Source organism: Scomber scombrus, chromosome 14 (genome assembly GCF_963691925.1).
Source record: "Scomber scombrus chromosome 14, fScoSco1.1, whole genome shotgun sequence".
In the NCBI taxonomy this organism is placed as follows: Eukaryota; Metazoa; Chordata; class Actinopteri; order Scombriformes; family Scombridae; genus Scomber; species Scomber scombrus.
This window is the reverse complement of record NC_084983.1, coordinates 11,511,891-11,531,725: the sequence shown is the minus strand read 5'-3', so window position 1 is coordinate 11,531,725 and position 19,835 is coordinate 11,511,891. Positions and strand designations below refer to the sequence as shown.

Genomic DNA, 19,835 nt, shown 5'->3' with positions numbered 1-19,835 from the left:
TCAGTTCTGAGTCAGACAATGCAGTCTTTGACAAAACCTGATACTGTACGTCTGGTTAGTCTTTAGATAACTGGATTGCTGCCTGGAGCGCTGTCTGTTTTGTTACTTTTATATCCATTTATATCCCTTTCCTTTTAAAAAGAAAAAAAGAAAAGAAAACTGTGGTCTTTCCCCTCTTTTAATTGTACTTTCAAAATGTTTGTGTGAGTGCAGTTTTCCAGCACCTCTCAAATAAAACTGCCCTATATGCAAAGTAGAACATTCTTCTGTTTCGGAGGTTCAAGGCTCATTTACGGTAAAAATAAGCGTACAAGAGTAATGCATTGTTATGAGTTCAAACCTCATGAAAGACTTGTTCAATGTAGTCTGTAACAAGCTCCACTTCATCATCTCGATGAAGAGGAGCTCTCAGTTAGAAAAGAAAAAGAAAAGCAGAGAAAGAAGAAAAATCCTCAAGTAGTTTGTCCAATTATTAAATCTGGCAAAAATGTTAAGTTGGCTCCAACAGCCTTAATTGCTTCTGCACTGTGTCTGCATCATCGCCAAAAATACAGCACTGACTCTATAATGTGACTGCATGTAGTTAAGTTTATTATGTTAGTTTAAATTTAGACTAATACTGATGCACATTTTAAAGGAATAGTTTGAGCTTTTGGGTGTGTGGTGTGGCCAAAAACCACAACTTGTTGTTTTACATTTCTGTTTTTGTACATATTAAACAAAGGAGATACAATGTGTTGATTAGTTAATTAGTAGGTATATTTTATAAGTTTTGACAGAGCCAGGCTAGCTGACTGTTTCCCCCTACTACCAGTCTGCAGTGCTTAACTAAACTAATCCATGAATTAGTGCATTTCTCATTCTTACTTTCATCATAAAAGAGAATAAGTGTTAACAAGGTCATTCTCCAGCAATAAAAGAACTCCAACAGGCCTCAGTATGCACATGTTTGAAGTGTTTACAACTGTTCTGAATGGCGACACTGAAAGGCGAGGACAGAAGTCTGCATCATAGCCACGTCCTGGCTGTGTCCCACGGCCTGCATGATCCCTCTCCAAGAATTCTGTGTGGGGGTTTTTTTTGCATACAAGACACAATGAAACGTATAAATAGTAATTCAAATAAACAGCGCACACTTCTTGTCTTTCTATCCTCTAAGGCCTTCATGGCATTGCACTCATAGTAGACATAAAAATTGAAGGACGTAGTTGTGTGAAGAATGAAAACAAAACAACTTGGGAGAGAATCAAAACTTTTGCACACTTAGGCAATGGCTGTATAAAGTTGGCATGAAATCGTTTGTTTTGTAAAGTTACAAAAATTGCCCCTCTTTCCTGTATCCACTGTTGGAGAGGGAATTTCACTTCCTGTTAGATGACCAGACAAGCAGTTTGTTTGAAGCATACTGAGGTCTAAACTCTTGCAGCGCTATCAGTGCTATCTATCTACTCACTTTTGTACGCATATAGTGCATAGACAGTGCTTGTAATTAACTCACCAATGCAATGGATTCATGGAAGACATGTTAGTGCTTAAATATAATTGCGTAACATCTAAAGGTTCTTGAAGGTGTTTAATCTTAATCATTCCCAGAAAAGGAGTTGGGGATTCTCTACTTTTCAGAGACTTATCCTCCAGTTTTATATCAGTTTTCATCATCCATCTGCGACCCTTCTCACTCCTTTACTTAAACTCACATTTTTCTCCTTCCTCAGATGCATCAGTCAAGCAGACCATTGTGGAAGACTACGGCTCCACCTGTCCACAAGGCTATAAAAGATTCAACAGCACTCACTGCCAAGGTAATGCAGGCAGACTGTAGCTGATAGCAGGGACAGGGACACAACTCTCACAACTCAGTTTCGGGGTCATTTCTGTCAGTTTTTATGTGCTTACTAAAACTGCAGTTCCCATATGATGAAGCTCCCTCCATATCACTTGCATGTGAATAAATACTATCTCTTTCATCAACAACATAACATTTCTCATTTTTACACCACACTTCCTGACCTTGAAGATATCAACGAGTGCTCCATGCAGGGAGTCTGTCAGAATGGAGATTGTCTGAACACACTGGGCAGCTTCAAATGTTCGTGCAAAGCCGGTTTTGTGCTGGACAGGAATCGATGTGTTGGTGAGTAAGAGATTATTGAAAATCCACTTGAATGACGTGAAATTTTCATTCCAAAATGTGAATCTCACTGTTTAAAAAATTCTGTTGCCCTCATCTGTCTCATGGAGGTAGATGATTCCCAAATGAAACCCTATTGTCTCCTCTGTCAGAGTCTCCAGCTGAGCAGCTGGCTCAGTGCTTCCTGATGGCGTCTGAGACAAGGGGCTGCGAGCATGCGCTGCCCACCCACCTCACCCAGGAGGTGTGTTGCTGCACGGTGGGCAAAGCCTGGGGCCGTCACTGTGAAAGATGTCCTCAGGTGGGCACAGGTGAGTGGACAGAGGCAGAGAGGAGTTAGTGGCTGAGAAAATGCCCTAATAACAAGTTGATGTTGATGATATGATACATTACAGGATGTTGTCAAAAACACATCTGTCTGCATGTGAACACATTTTATAAACACAGTTACTGAAGAACTTATGATTGAATCCCCATAATTTCACCAAAGGTTTACCCTGTAGAATAAATGACCAGACTTACTGCATACATTTATATTTAAGGTTTATTTACTGCCCTTACTGCTTTAACATATAATGTTAATATGTACATTCACACAGTGATAATCTTAATTAATTATTTGGTCAGAATACTCATAGGTTTGATATATTATGGTGATGATTCAAAGTCATTATGCAGCTCGAGTGCATACAGTATATTGCACATGAGAAGAGCTGCTCACTCCTCCTGTCTGATAACGCTCTCTGAACCTTGGAAACTGGAGATGTAAAGATATCAGATTCTATAGTAGAATCAGTTTGATGGTTTAGTAGTCATACAATTTTTATTGTATTGTAAATTGTAAATGTTATATCACCTTTCCAGTTTCCAACCACTCAAACTGCATGGCAACAGTCACCCATTCACACACACATTCAGACACTGATGGCACAGATACCATGCTGAGTGGCTATCTTCTCATCAGGATCTAACTTAAGGCACATTCACATGTGGAACACGCTGGCACAGCCATTGGGAGCAATTTGGGGTTCAGTATCTTGCCCAAGGACACTTCGACATATGGACTGGAGGAGCCGGGGATCAAACCGCTTATGTTCCAATTAGTGGACGACCTGCTCTACCTCCCACAGTATCCTTTATCCTAAGTGTTAATGTAATTAATTATAATTAACAATATTCTTGTGCATCTTATTGTTACTCATGTGAAGTTTCTGTAGTGAATGTGCTCAAAATGTGAAATAAAGTAACATCCTCCCTTTTTTTTCTCCATGTGGTGCTCAGCGGCCTTCAGTAAGATCTGTCCTGCTGGGAAAGGCTACATTCTCCAAAATATAAGAGAGACCTTGGCCTTCCCTCCGTTTATCTTCCCCCGCAAGCCTGACAAAGAGGGTGAGTCTTCAAATACTGTTCAAACCACTTTCTAACATTTTGATTCGTGAGTCCTTGCAAGGATAATCTTATAATACCTGTCTATCTGTTTCGTTTTCAGAAACAAAGCGGCCGGTAAGATATTATTTCTGTTTTTAATTCTGTTTTTTAAGTGTTAATAGCGGGTTGTTTTTAGCTGTTGGAAGTGAAGCTGACAGGTCTGTTTTAACCAGGAGAGACCACCAGAGACAACGACTGCTGCGCAACAGAATCCCACCAGCACCCACAGTCCTCGTGTGCCTGGTAAACTCACCTCCAACCCCATCAGTCAGATTCATACTCCATTACTCCAGTTATGGAACATGTTGGAACAAAAGTCATAATGTTTTTTGCCACTGGTACTTTATATTGTGTAATTCAGCTGTCATAAAGAGGGGGAAGGTTCATTCTTGCAGCTTATTGAAACAATGACTGATAGACCATCACATACATAAGTATCAGGGCTAAAGTTCAACATGTCATAATCTCTCTTTTAGTTTTTCCACTTAATTTTTCCTCTGTTGGATCCACAGTTGTTAAACCCACCCCTCCGACAATCATCAGATTGACCAACGGCAATGACCCCTTCGAAACACAGACAAAAGTGTTGCGTGAGTTCCCTGCAAACCTCGAACTGACTATAAAACATTTATTCTAAAGTTACTCCTTTTTAAAGGCTGGTTCATGCTTCATGCACCTCAAAACTGGAAAATTCAGCTCTCCACATTCCACAGAGAAGATATTGTGGTGAGCTTTGGGTCCATCACTCACAAATGACATGTTGACTTTCTCCATGTAATAAACTTAATTTATAACAGAATACGTAAGACTTATTTGAGCTTTTCAACACTGAAACAATCCATGTAAGTAAAATCTAGTCAGACACATGCTTCTTTAATGTTTAACTGATGCTTTTGGACACTTTGCATGTTGCGTGCATTCAACCGTGGAGCATGAACCAGCCTTCAGGCGATGTTCACATTCTTTGTGTTTTATGGGAATAAAGTGTAACCATAACTGCAATTTGTGCAGGGTGTATGATACACACAGTATTTCCATGAAAGAAAAACATTCCCTCAGAGAAATCAATGATAAGTGCTGATCAGAATCACAAAACCTTCTGCATAATGTAGGCACTCTCTTGAGAAGTGTTGCCAGCCATTAATACAATCCTTTACCGCTTTCTTAGTCCGATTCTGGTCCCTCGTTTTTTTTGGGGTGTTTTTTTATGATTTTGAAATGTTACAAAATCTATGTGACACCTGTCGTTGGTTTTGATGTGAAAAGTCTGAGGGATTTTAAAAACAGTGTGAACATGGCCACAACCCAAGGATTTTAGGTACAGCATGGATGTGACCAGCTATATACTGTATATACATATATATATATATATATATATATATATGTAAATATGCAAGAATAATAATGATACATACACACATACATCTATGTATCTATATATATTTGCATGTATATATAAGATGCTGAATGTTGTGTGTTCCCTCCCTGAAGCAGAGACAGATGAGTGTAGGCTAAGCAGGAACATTTGTGGTCATGGAAAGTGTGAGAACAGCCTGAACGGCCACATCTGTCACTGTTACCCCGGCTACCATCTCAACCCGCAGAAGAACATCTGTGAGGGTAAGAGACCATGGTAGAGACGGTGCAGGAACGGAATGGTGATGAATACTGACAAGAAATTTCTCATGAAGTTTCTTATGCATGTGTGTCCTTCCCTGGCAAAAACACAAGACTGTCTGGTTCTAGGAGATTATGTTTTATTTGTTTATCATTTATTTGTTTCAAACTAACTTTCCCCTCACAGACATATAATTGATAGAAAGGATAAAACCTTTACAAGCATCCCTAACATCATATGTCTTAAAATTGTCTGCTTCTTATAGCTTACATGATGGCCCCCAAAATTGTAATTGTCCATAACGTTTAAACACCACCTGTCATTCTGTCTGTTAGTTAATGTATGGGTGCTGCCTTAAGATCAGAATTTAAAATAGCAGCTTGTCTCTTGGATCTAATTATTCTCTCTGCATCGTGTGGGTTGCATTCTGAATCAAAAATAGAAGAATTACAAGAATGACAGAGGAAAAGATTTATCCATTCAACTAATATTAGTCTCAGAAAACAGGTGACTGTTTCTCATTTTTGTCTGCTCCTGACCTGATCCTGGTTCTCATTTTAAACAACTTTAAAATTGATTGATAACTGCAAACAGTATTTTGGCTTGTGAGCAAAAAAAAGATACACATATTTAAAGAGCATTTAAAGAACATGATTTAAAGAGCATTTTAATTTAAAAAATTGCATATTTTTTATGGGTTTATTAAGTACAAGTAGATGCACCATAAAATTTTGCCTTGAGTCATTGCCGTTAGCTGATAAGTTTCTCTAAACACCTTATAATATGAATGGTTAATATTGTTGAATAGTCATGTCAGCATTCAAAAATCCCTGCAAGACAGAGACAAACATATATCAATAGTTTTTAATTGTTTTCAAGGTCTATAGTTTTCTTGAAGTCAGGACAGAAACATTCTGTCAAGACGAGTAGCAGGAGATGGCCTCAGACGCAGGATGCAGCAGACACTGAAGTATTACTCTTTAATTTAAATGTAGTCAGCAAGGCAGGACAAAATAGAACACAACAAACTGAGCAAAGGATCCAACAAGACAGAACTCATGAGACAGATAATGATGCTTAAAGTGATATATGTGTAGCAAGGCTGTAAGCACAGTGAGAGTAGTTAAACATACGCATTCACATTCTCCTACACTTCTCAAAACAAAAAGGAGAAACCAAAACGAATAGCAAAAGTAAAATGATGCAGTTCTTCTCACACGGTTAATTATTCAAATCTACATAAATGTTTTTTGTGTTGAGAATGAGTTAATGAGAGTCTGGCCACTGAACAAAGTTTTTGGATAAAAACATCTCTGGTCTCTTGATAAGAACATCTGCTAAATGCCCTGAATGTAAAGACAATGAACATATGGAATGAACTGCCTGTTGTATAATTTGCTGCATCTTTGACATCTTAGTAGGTGTGTCAAACTCCTCAGTTATATTTTCAACTCTCTGTTGGCTGTAATATTTAACTCTGTTTTCAACATATGTAGTTATTGTACTTCTCCCTCTCTTCACTCCTGTTGTCCAGACGATAATGAGTGTGAGTCAGAACCTTGCGGCCACGGCAGAGGCCTTTGCATCAACCTAGAAGGAAGCTACAAATGTCATTGTCGCCAAGGCTATAAACACATGGTGCAGCATGGGAGACTTAAGTGCATAGGTAGGTTAGACTGAAGTGTTCCCGTGTTCAAGTGTTTTATTCTGTGAGTTATCAGATTCTGCATTGGCACTAATGTCTCTGTTTTGCAGATGTGAACGAGTGTTCTAAGCAAGACATTTGTGGTATTGGAGGCCAGTGTGTAAACTTGCCCGGTTCCTATAAATGTGAATGTCACAGCGGCTTTAGGAGCAAGTCACACCGTCATCCAGCCTGTGAAGGTATAAAGATAATTATGATATTATGGATATTAGTGAACAGGCTTTCTTCTGATAAATACGTCTATGTGTGTCTCACTGTAATATGCTCAAGATTCAGTAATTTATTACCATGTCAATGAAACATTGATAGGAATTTGTCTTAGTATGTGCTTGGAACAAACAATACAATACAAGCACGCATCAACAGTACAATACAGATACACATCAGCATAGACATATCAAAAATACTTATATATATATATATATATATATATATATATATATATAAAATAAAAACATAAGCGTAAACACATAAAATACTATAACAGAGTAAATAAAACAGAAAGTGTTGAGTACATTTAGACACCCATTAGGGGACACAGTGAAATTAAGTTCATGGACTGAACTGATGATGAGGAGTTAAAGGCCATCACTGCCTCAGGATATGTGCTGCATGTGCCTATGCTCTGTATGTGAATGCAAATTAAAATATAATGAGTACATAAAACTTGCACTTCTTCCAGACATAAATGAGTGTTTGAATCCCGACACTTGTCCCAATGAGCAGTGTGAGAACACACCCGGCTCCTATGAGTGCGTTTCTTGCTTGCCTGGTCACGAGGCACGTGCTGGCATCTGCTATGGTGAGTGCAACCCTGCTGTACAGCAAAGTCATCACTTGTTCACATACTGGGAAATCAGTAATACATTTTTCCTTCTGTCAGTGTGTTTTTGTGGGATGCTGCCCACTGGGGGGCGTTATTGTCATGCTAAAAATTCAGGAAAAGATGCTCCTGAAAGCAAATTTCCCTTCAGTTTAGGCTTTTTGCAGTCATGTAATTCTTAAGTGTGTCATGATTGCCTCTTTTCTGTCTCTTTGTGTTTCACCAGACGTTAATGAGTGTCAGAAGCCCGGTATCTGTCCTAATGGCCGCTGTGAGAACCTCCCTGGTACCTACCGCTGCCTATGCAATGAGGGCTTCCTCCATTCTGCAGACAGCAAAGGATGCAGGGGTTAGTAAAACAGATATCGCTTTTACATGAAATTATTTTGAACTGATTTTTTTTATAATGCAGCAGATTCATTCAATATTCATGTGTATGAGGATTTGTAATCACTGAAGGAGGTGTGTTTTGCAATTTCACATAAATTGCATGTTTTTCCTTCTCCCATACAGACATTGATGAGTGTGAAGATGTCAGGCTGTGTGCCAACGGCCACTGCATCAATACCGAAGGCTCCTTCCAGTGTCAATGCTACCCGGGATACCAGCGCACACAGGAAGGCAGCCACTGTGAAGGCATGAATTATTAAACATTATAGAAATCTTGATTTTATTCGTGTTAAATGTTCACAGGGAATCAGTATGAAATTATTTATCACCTGAAACTCATGAGACTTGTTTGGAGCATTATAGTTAATCAAATAAAGCATGACAGAGTTCAGTTTGGTGTTGACCATTTCAGGAATAGATTTCTAAAGTTATGCACCTTTTCTTGCTCAGCCACATGATTCACATTTCATTGTTGTTTTGTTTTTTTCTCTTCAGATATCAATGAGTGTGAGAGACCATCACTCTGTCAAAGGGGCCGCTGCATCAACAATATGGGTTCGTACCACTGTGAATGCCAAAAGGGCTACACACTGGTTGGAGGCAGGAGATGCCAAGGTAGGCATCTTTAAACCCTGAAGTTCAGATCTTTATCAGAAAACAGGATGGTTTTAATAGTAACTCGCGACTTACACTAACATATATGCAGTCAGTTAAACTGGAGTGTAATACTAGTTTTCTTTTATTAACAGTATATATTTTTACCCTGATCATTAACCTTTTAACCACATTTACCTTTAATGTATTATCTCTTTTAAGAGATGATGTTACCTAAATAAATACAATAGGTAATAAGGTAAAAACCTAAGCTGTGTTTGAAATCACTTTCTCATTCACTCATTCAGTCTTTCCTATATGATAAACTCTCAATAGTTTTATTCTTGTAAGCAGTTATTTAGCTTTTGGACACATGCGTCATTGTTTTGTGGGACTCGAAGCATAAAGTGGATACTATATTTGTTTAAATTAAACAACAAATATATCAATGACAGAATGTTTTCTTACTTTATGCTAAAAAAGAAATGCATTTGTTTGCAACTCAGCTGGTGTTTGGATTGAAATAAATACTCAGAGCAGCCTGTGTGATTTCACTTTCAGACACAGACGAATGTGCCGCAGACAGAAGTCTCTGCCAGCCCTATGGCTCTTGTGAGAACAGACCGGGCTCATATGTGTGTGTCTGCAATCATGGCTATGTCCTCTCAGAGGACAAACACAGCTGTGAGGGTAAGCCTGCTCTGATTCCCTATGCTTTACTCTAGACCCACATTCATCCCAGAGCTTTAACCAGGCCTGAATATTTGATCCCTTCCTGTCCCAGGCCCAAAACAGCTCAGATCAAACCAAAACCAAATCTCAGGGCCTGAAAGCTGAACATTTCTTTTTATAATTTTCAATAAATTAAAAAACTGTGTTCCATATGAACCCAAGTCACACGTTTTAACACATACAATGTAAATCCTGCTTGGATAGCTCATTTAAGGTCCTGTCATTGGATTGTAGACCAAATCCTCACCGTGTTTGCTCCTGCAGCAGTTCGAGTGATGACAGACGAGAAGAAGGAGTGTTACCTGAACCTGGATGACACTGTGTTCTGCGACAGTGTCCTAGCCACGAACGTCACCAAACAGGAGTGCTGCTGCTCCATTGGGGTTGGATGGGGAGATCATTGTGAAATCTACCCCTGTCCTGTCTCCCAATCAGGTACATTTACAGCGCAGGAATTAAACTCATATTCAACCAAGTCCCACAGGATGTGTACAATATTAAATAGTTATTAAGTTCTTTCAGTGGACTGTCATTTTATATTGGGTATCTATATCTAACATACTTTTTTCAACTCGTCCTTGTCTTCTCCACTCAGCTGAGTACCACTTCCTGTGTCCAAACGGGAGAGGTCTCTACTATGACGAAGGACGCCTGTATAGCCTGCCTGCCTACCATGGTAGATATTATGCAACAGCGCAACACAGTGCTACAATAATCTTCCTATTTGCACCACAATGTCCACTCTGTAATAATATAAAGATGATCATAGTACTATCAGAGTTTAACACCTTTTGTTTATCCTTGTCCAAATATATTGTCAGCTCCTAATGCTGGTGATTGTAGTCACTTCTAAGATTGGTACACACATGGCTCCCCCCAAACCCAGCCTCATCTAGCTCCGTTTTTGTGATTGAGAAGAGATTCTTCTCCCTTGTGTGCAGATATTGATGAGTGTTCCTTGTTTGCTGAGGAAATCTGTAAGAAGGGTCGCTGTGAGAACACGCTGCCAGACTATGAGTGCTACTGTCCACAGGGTTTCTACTATGACAGCAACCTTCTCGAGTGTATTGGTAAGTACTTGGATAAACACCGCAAAATGGCCACTTAAAATTGTCTCACACGTTCACAAAAGCATGTTTTCATTTTTGAAGTAAGAGCAGTTTTTTTGGTGGTTTATAACAGATCCCTGTTTGATGTTCTCCCTCAGATGTGAACGAATGCCATGACGAATCTCTGTGCACTAATGGCCAGTGCGTCAACATCGAAGGATCCTTCTACTGCAACTGTAACCATCCCTGGACTTCAGACTCCAACAAGAAGAAGTGTGTGATAGCAACAGTAGCAGGTAAGTAAACAAATATCTTCTCACAATGACCCCTGACATCTGCCTGAACAGTTATCTGGAGTGTTCAGTCCACCTTTTTGTTGTGCAGATGTGAATGAGTGTGAGGACCTAGCCAACTGTAAGAATGGCCACTGTGTGGACACTCCAGGATCTTACTACTGCATCTGCTCCCCGCCCTGGACCCTAGCTATCGACCGTAACAGATGTGTGACACCTGAGGAACAGGCCGGTGAGTACAAATCTTCTGCATTAGGAAGATTATGAAGAGCAACAAGGCAGTGGTGGGCTGTAGCTGTGTATTCTGGGAAAAAAACCCAGAGCTAAAAATTGAAACAGTGGTATTGGCTTTCTGCACTTGTGGGCGTCGGTATGTGGGAGACAAAACTGGTTTCAGTGCCAAGTTGCACAAAGAAGGGGAAGAAATCTACTAAACTTTTTGTAGGTGTCATCACTCTAAATCCAGACAAGAATAGGCATCAAATTTTCAAGGTATTGGCCACCTTAACTAGATAGGCATGAAGTATTGACATTATTATATTGAGCAGACATATCAAATATTATGTCCATAATGTTCTGTAATCATTATTAAAGATACAAAAATATGTGAGCATGATGAATCAGTTTGGATATCACAAAGTGTTTTTATCTCTTTTTAAGTAGTTGAGGGTTTTTGTGATCTCCCAGTATCACTGTTTGTCTGTAATTGATATTTTATGGGTGTACATTAGAGGGGAAGAACCATGTAAGTACTCCATTTATTTTTACACCCAGTAATGTTTGGATGATGTTGTTGGAAGAAACAGTTTAGAGCCATCTTAAGCTAAACCACACATTTCTCCCTGTGCTCATGTTTTCTTGATCAAAGTGGCGAAACAAACCAGTGAGCAATTATAATAATAAATGTGCACTGCAGTAACATAATCTTATGAATGCTGCTTTTCTTACTTTTTCTTCTAAGATTGTGTGCTGTCTAAAGTAAACAAATTGCAAACATGCTTTTTAAATGAAGATATTGCCGATAGATTGTTAGCAGGCAAATATACATAGAAAATACATATCCAAAAGTTTCTTAAATGGTACATGAGGTTGAGAGTTACCAACTACCTATATGATCTGCACAAACCATTGGCTCTGTAGTTAAATTTGGCTGCTCATTCCTTTTTTTAATTGTACAGGATGAGAATAGAGATGTCTGCTGCACAGCTTGGTTTCTTCTGGTGGATGAGACAGTTGCTTCAATGCAACTACATGGTACAGAGAGGAAAACTGACTGTAGTTATTGCATATTCATGTATGCATGCCCACAAACTGATGTCACTTACCAGGATACCTTGACAGGCATGATATGCAGGAATGATGTAGCACTCTGAACCCAAGTGGTCAGAAGTTGTTGGTCAAAATCTATTTTGGAAGAAAGAAGTAGTTGGTGTCGTAGTTCTTTCACAAAAGCTGAACCCAGTGTTTTGGTTGGGAGGATAATGATAGGTCTGAGCTGTCAACTGATCACCATCTGGTTTTGAGCTACATCAGATACCAGACAGTCCAAGTTGACCCAATCAGGAAGTCAGGATTTGCCGAGAACATCTGGTGTAGAAATTTGACTTTAAAATTGAAGGAACTTTTTTCCTTATTTTGGGCAGAGGTTGAAGACATTAAGTTACATTGCATCCCATTTAAAGAAAGGAAATGCTGCAGTTACAGTACAAGCAGATGCAAATGCAGTGAGACAGGATATTAAGAGGCTATGAGGGATGATGGCCATGGTATGACCAAGTGTGAACCAGTGTTATTCCAAGTTTGAAACTGTCGTTTTGGATGAATATCTCCATTTTTCCTGTTGCCACTGATAAGATACTCAAAGAAGCTTTACACAACAAGTTCCATACAAGATCCTAAGTAACACACTAAAAGCTCACGGTAGCACATCAACATTAACACCAGTTTACTCAGGACAGTCTTCAGAGAGTCTTCTTTTTTTAATGTGACAATCATTTTATTGGACTCATATGATGATGCATAATATGATAAAAATGTGAAAAGTCTTTGTTGATTAGAACCCATCATAATGTCATCATTTGTGTAATGGTGAAGTGAAGGCAAGAGTAAAATAGGATATAACCTGAGCCTAGACACTGGTGGTGGTGATGAATAAGGGAATTGGGATCTGGAACAGGAGAAGAGGATCAGGTGATTTATATACATATATATATATATATATAATATGATGAAGTGGAGGTGAATGAGGTGGTGGTGCTTTGCAACAATTCACACTGCACACTGAAATGACAGTTGACAGCAACAGAGAGAAGAACAGAAGTTTGGCAGCTAAGGTGTGATAGGCTGATAGAAATCGTGACAGAATCGGATTCATTAACTAAGAATATCGCCCATACTCAGCTAATATCAGAGCAGGAGAAGTGAGGGGAGAGAGTGGGATGAGAATGAATGAATGAATAATAGATAGTCTTCCTGCTTCACCTTACGCTAAGCTCCATTTCTAAAACGGTGAGTTTTGAGTAACTTTGTGAACATGCAGATTGGTGGTGCAGTCACAAGTGTGTTTGGGGAGAGAGTTCCAGAGGGGGATATGGAGGAAGCTCTGTTACCCCAGGTTTGGTGCTTGGTCCTAGATGGTGTAGACAAAAAAGGTTGGCATCAGAACATCTGAGGTTGGCAAGGTCAGAGGGGGCCTGGTCCATGGAGAGGTTTGTGAGCGAAACGAAGAGTGCTGCGTGACAGAGGTTCTTAAGAACAATGGAGTGGGAGCGAGTTATCAGGCGAGGCTAGAGTGCTGGATGTACTGGTATTTATTAAGTATTTTGAATGGTGTACCATAAAGAATGCTTTTGCAGTAGTCCAATCTGGATGTGATTAAGCCATCAATCAAAGTCTCAGCAACAGAAAGGAGAGGGATGGGTGGAGATGAGCAATGTTTTTTGGGTGGAACAAGGCAGCTTTGGTGGTGAGATGCTGAGACAGAAGTTGTTACATGTGGTTTTGGTGAGGGGTTTAGGAATCCATGATGACCATGTCACATGTGTTGCAGTTGAATCTAAGAAAGCTGGCTTGCACCCATGATTGAATGTCACTGGGGCGGTTCATCAGGGTGAAGTGACTTGCAGTGACAGTGGATTCTGTAGAGATGTAGAGCAGGACATTATCTATGTAATAGTCAAGGTGGAGGCCATGAGGATGGATGATGAAACCAAGGGGCAGCATGAGGAGCATGAACATGAAAGGACCAAGCACAGAACCTTTGAGGACACTTTGGGACGTTGAGGTTAATCTGTACAATCATTGGGCGACCCTGTACTATACTGCTGAGCACATGTTTATGAAAGATATTTAATTGGTCAAGCTGACCAAATCCGTTGCCAATATTCAGCCTGATCAATTGTTTTGCATCAACTTGGGTAGACTGAATGAATGTGAATATGGCTGTAATGGCCTGAATCTAATATAAGTTTTATTATTCAGGGACACCGTTTGTTTCAGTCAAGTGATGCTAAATTTGGTTTTATGTCATCTTCAAGGAAAAAAACAACAACCAAAAACAAAGTTAAGTATAGAAACCAAAAATGTACGAGAATGATGTATGTCCCATATCATTCTTTTTAACTCCATTAAACCACACAGATCTAACATTTACTCAAGAACACATCCACTATTTCATCAAGCCTTTTCCATTTACAGAAACATACTAAAGCCACAACAACAATACAAGCCAAACAACAAAAAAGCTCAAGTCTGCTCAATGTCCAAACCATATAACCAACATGCTGTATCCATGTCACAGTACATGCTGGCTGATATGGCATTATTCATTTTCTCTGCAAACTGCCTGCAAACTTCTTGGCAGTTGATGTGTTGCTGCAACTAAGCTTCCTGTTTTACCCTTAAGCATTGTTGCAGATAGTGCAGTTTGGTTGCATGTTAACTAGAGACCAACTGCAGTACTATGCATGACTGAAGTTCAATTTATCTTTAGTATTACAGGTGAAGGAAATAACGTGTAAATTCAAGAGTACAAAACAGGAAGCAAATGGTCCATACAGGTGGTGTCCCCAATAACAGTAACTGCTGTACAATATAATACAAAGCAGTACGATATCTCTGCAATGAATGCTGCTGGATTTATTGCAGAACTGTTGTACCAAATTGCATTAAATTGCACGGGTTTCTTTGTTATTGTGTCTGCCACTTGACAAGAAGAGCTGGCCCCAAGCAGATGTTCATACTGTAACCAGTGTCTGTGGTGCCCTTTGCAGATGTGAATGAGTGCCAGGACCCCTCGTACTGTATGAATGGGAGGTGTGAGAACACGCCCGGCTCCTTTCACTGTTTTTGCGACCCTCCCCTCACCTTCAGTGCAGCGCAGAAACAGTGCGTCTATGACGGTGGGTAAAATCAGCGTCAGCTCACCTGAGCCTGACCAATTAAAATGAGTTTTGGCTTACCTCAACATCTGCCACTCATGTTACTCTTTGTAATTCCTCCCAATTTGTGGCCCAGTTTGTGGCCTGTGCTGACTTAATGTTTGGTTACCCACTTAATAGAGACACTTTCCCTTTCTTGGATAGATATCACTATGCATAGTTACTAGAATACCTCACTGTATTTGTGCACACAAGTCAGAGTGTGTTCAGTGTGAAAGAGATTGATTTGGACTGGTAGAGATAGGATACACTCATAATTTGAAACCTGCTCACTCAGTAAAAATGGCTTGAGCTTAGTATATATATATATATACAACATAATCCACAGCACAGTTATGTTCTGCTGATAATTTTTGCAGCAATTTCTTCATAGTTTTTTTTATTTTTATTTCTGTAATTAATACTACAGTACTAAGTTGGTAAGATAACACTTTATTCAGCACTGTAACCAGCAGATAGACAGAAAATGACATTCAGCACTGTGCATGCTATCATGATCACGAACCTATAAGACAAGGGAAACATATTGATTCACAAGCAACCAAGCATTAATAAAGCGGTTTGCTCTATCTCCAAAACTGTGAGAGTATCTTGAGCATCAACGCAACACATGCAGCCACCTTTATTTTTTATTCAACCATAAAACACTGTGAGGGGTAGCATGTTTAATTAGTAAGCACATTGCATGACTTCACTTTCCCATTATGTGACCATAAGTAAGCCTTTGAGTTTATATTTATATCACTTAAAAATTGTTATTGTCAGTTAAATACTTGTAACCAGATACACATACAGTATTTACATGTACTACAGTATACAGTAACAGAACTCATGTATAAGGCAATGTTTTAACAGTTGTTGTGTGATGTTTTAAAGTATGATGGCAACGTAATATTGGCTCTTGTTTGTAGGTGTAATATCGGTTCTTATATGAGTTTGGTGACTTTTAAATGAGCCTTTACATAAACATAGTAATAATGTAAATTAATTCATTGATGACTCAGTTTTCAAACTGTATAAACAATCCGGTTAGTGGGTTTTCTTTCTTTTTTAGTCAACGTGCTACTCACAGAATCAATATACTGTGTGTAAGTATGTAGCAAGCTGAAAAATAAAATAAATCCTGTATTATGGTTTGCTACTGTAGGCTAAATAGACCAGAACTGAAGGGATGAAAGCTGATGCATGCTGGGATAGGCTCACCCTGACTCCCAAGACCCTGAGCAAGAATAAGCATGTGGAGAGGATGGATGGATATATATTCCTGCACATACACTTTACTCACTGTTTTACACTAATCCATAACTATTTTTGTAAGTTATGAAAGTGGTTTCATGACTTAAAATATGTACTAAATGTAAAATATTTACATATTTCAAAAGGAGAGTGACTCCTCATCATCTACAGCAGATTGTGGGTGTTAAAAGCAAAGTGAAATGATGCAGCCACTTCCCTCCAAGCCTAAAACACTGTCATGTCGTGTCACTTTATTATTACAATGTTTTTTTTTACAAAATCTCATGCTAAATACATCTGGCTTTTCTTCTGGCTTTCATAATGCTCCGCATGTGTTAAACCTGGTATTAATCACAAAGGTCTGAATATGACTTCCTGTATGTACACTGTAATGCGTGAATTTGACAGTTACTGACTAATTTATTTTTAAAACTCCTCCTTTACTGTTAAATGTAAAGCAGCTGTTAACATTACACATCTGTTTTTTCATCATTTTTTTACCCAGATCGCACTGCAGCCCACAAGGACGTGTGCTTCCTGCAGGTTGACGAGGGCTTGATCTGCAGCGAGCCCAGGAACGGTATGGTGGTGACCTACTCAGAGTGCTGCTGTCACTACGGTCGAGGCTGGGGGCCTGAGTGTAACACCTGTCCACCGAGAAACTCAGGTGAGCAAACTGCACACCCAGCTGTTCACCATAACCACTGACTGCTGGTTTTCCTTTCTTTTGGGTTAAAAAGATGTTTATTCTTTTTATTTAGAAATGTTCAGTCGTCTGTGTGAGATGCACCTGGAGACTGAGTCTGACGGGGAGCAGGATTTCCTGCCAGCTTTTGCTAACTATAACCCAGGTAAAACCAAACATCATCTTTGTCAATATATATATAAACATTATATATAATTATATATCATCTGGCAGACACACTGACCTATTTACTCCCAACCAACCCTCATTTTCTTCTCTCTTTTTGTCCCACATTTTCTTCTTTTCCCCCCCTGCCTGTGTGACTGTAAAAGGTGACAGTTCAGAGGAGGAGTCGGACGAATGTAGCTGTGCAAATGGTCGCTGTGTCCGCTCCTACCTGGGCACCATGTGTGAATGTAACCAAGGCTTTAGGCTGGACCACTCACGCACCCGCTGTATAGGTTTGTACTTGCTAGTTTTACACATTTTATATGTTCCCTTTTTCATCAATAACTTATCACATTATTATTTCTTGTTTTACACTCTTTGATAAGTGCTTGTGTTCTTTTTTTTCAGACATTGATGAGTGTGCAGAACGTATTAGTCCATGCAAGAACGCTCGCTGTGTGAACACTGCCGGCTCGTACAAGTGCTACTGCAAACATGGCTTTGTGGCCACACGCAGGCCAAACACATGTATCCGTCGCAGAACTCGGTAACCTCCGTGTGTCACTCAGTTTATCCGAATCCGTGCAGCACACACAAGCACCATGCACATGCTGCACATACATACCTGTCTCATCATTAAAACATGGGACTGTGTGTACACAAGTGAACCGAAAAATGTGTTCAAATATGAAATGTACAAAACATATCAGTGTCAACTCCTCTTTCACTCCCCCATTTCACATATAAAAATCCATACAGACAAAGAATATGATTTGTTTGTTTGTTTGTTAAACATTTTTGTAATTATTCTTTTTTAAACTGTTTTTTTTTTTTTTTTTTTAAGTTTACAATGTGCATTTTTTCTTATTGATCTCCCTGTTGTATTGATCTTTCAATCTTAATTTGAATCTAAAGATGCCTCTTGTTTTAATGAGGTAACATGTTTGGAAGAGCACAACACAAAATATAAAGTTATATCTATCTGGTGTCCCTGTTGTCTCCCTCAGCCAATTCAACATTTGTATCTTATAAGGATGCCATGAGAACTTAGAAATGTTGAGTTGTTCCCCTTCACATTCCCGTTAAGTCCACACTCTTTAATGTTTAATTCTAAATTGACCTGAATTGTGTTTTCTAACCACACAATGTTGATTTTGTGTTATTGTACAGTTTGTGGATGACAGTTTCTTGTAAGACTAGTCCCTGTCCTACCCTGTTTATTTGTTGATGTAAAATATGAGAAACCTGAAGTTTGTGTATAATTTGACATGTGCACCTAAGTGGACTTTAAGCTAGGTATAAAGGTCATGCACTTAGCAATGAATATATTGGGAGTATTTGCTAAATGTAGCTTATTTTGGGGAGAGAAAAAACAAGAAAGTTTGACATCTGTTGTCATAACTGCTGCAACTAAGCATTTAGAAAACCAAAGACGGTGTTCAGACGAGAAGAATTGAATTAAAAAAGATGTCAACCAGTCATGCATTTGTTTTCCTTGTGTTTGTGGGTGCTGGATTTTCTTACACATACAACAATGTGATGGAAACAGAGAAAACTGAAAATACTGATGCATTAATAGCTACAGATCAAAACAGAAACACTCTTTCAAGCATGCCCTGAACAACAAATAAACACTGGCAGCACATGTCAGGGTTTCCACAGCCCTTCCATTAAGTTTACTTCTGTGTGCTTTGCTCACTACTTCACTGAACAAATCTGAAACATTCATAAACTCAATTTTGGTTGTCAGCATGCTATATTAATAGGATATTTATATTTTTATAAAATATTAAGTGAATGTTTTTTGTCTACTTCACACATCTTAAAGCATTGCATTTGAAGGAAACCAGCTATCTTGCGGCATAAAGACACATTTAGTTTTTGTTTTAGGATTCAGTTATCACCATAAACAGAAAGATTTTAAACATTAAAATGAGAAGATATTTGCTTTTTCTTCAGCGTCTCAAACTCTGGCTCGTCCCGCAGCTCCTCCCCAGGCTGGACACGCAGGTCACCCCCTCAAGCTACGCCCTCCCAGTAAAGCTCCTTTTTGTCAGAGCAGAAAAGGATGGAGACACCATGTGATGGAGGTTCACATGTCTGTCTACGCCCTACCTCAACCAACAGTGGAGTCAACAGTGACAAATAACCCAATGCAGTGGTACAACCTGGGCAAAACAAAGAGGAAAAAGTACTAATAGCAGTAGTAGTGGCATTACGGCCTCCTGTCAATCTCTTCACTACCAGGAAGAAACAAAGGCCAAAAAATACAAATACAATAAGTAAGATGATTTCTCTTCTGGTTCTTCCTCCACCTCATCTCATAGCCCCCCTAGATTATTCTCCCCTATCCAGCGCCTTCCAGTACCAGCGTGTGAACACTGGACAGGTTGTATGTGATAATTCAAAAGAGATCATCCTGAGACAGCTGCCAACGGTAAGCTACCCTTTGACGATGGGGGTACCCACTCTCTCACCCTGGGCCATACATCTTGGCCCTTTGTGAGACCTCCAACATGCACTGAGACCCAGCAGATCAGCACC

General features: G+C 39.3%; 1 protein-coding gene across 1 annotated transcript in view; it reads left to right on the top strand.

Moving 5' to 3' along the window:
- ltbp3 (latent transforming growth factor beta binding protein 3) overlaps nt 1-18,759 on the top strand; it is a 35,777-nt gene extending 17,018 nt beyond the window's left edge. Inside the window, 24 exon segments of the mRNA XM_062433170.1 lie at nt 1,716-1,802; nt 2,018-2,134; nt 2,284-2,442; nt 3,413-3,488; nt 3,711-3,802; nt 4,072-4,149; nt 5,051-5,179; nt 6,712-6,843; nt 6,933-7,061; nt 7,565-7,684; nt 7,932-8,054; nt 8,219-8,341; nt 8,591-8,710; nt 9,251-9,379; nt 9,686-9,856; nt 10,017-10,097; nt 10,363-10,491; nt 10,629-10,766; nt 10,855-10,995; nt 15,035-15,163; nt 16,944-17,105; nt 17,200-17,289; nt 17,456-17,584; nt 17,700-18,759. Of these exon segments, the coding sequence (XP_062289154.1) occupies nt 1,716-1,802; nt 2,018-2,134; nt 2,284-2,442; nt 3,413-3,488; nt 3,711-3,802; nt 4,072-4,149; nt 5,051-5,179; nt 6,712-6,843; nt 6,933-7,061; nt 7,565-7,684; nt 7,932-8,054; nt 8,219-8,341; nt 8,591-8,710; nt 9,251-9,379; nt 9,686-9,856; nt 10,017-10,097; nt 10,363-10,491; nt 10,629-10,766; nt 10,855-10,995; nt 15,035-15,163; nt 16,944-17,105; nt 17,200-17,289; nt 17,456-17,584; nt 17,700-17,842 (2,927 nt within the window). The 3' untranslated portion in view covers nt 17,843-18,759.
- Nucleotides 18,760-19,835: the final 1,076 nt, after the last annotated feature.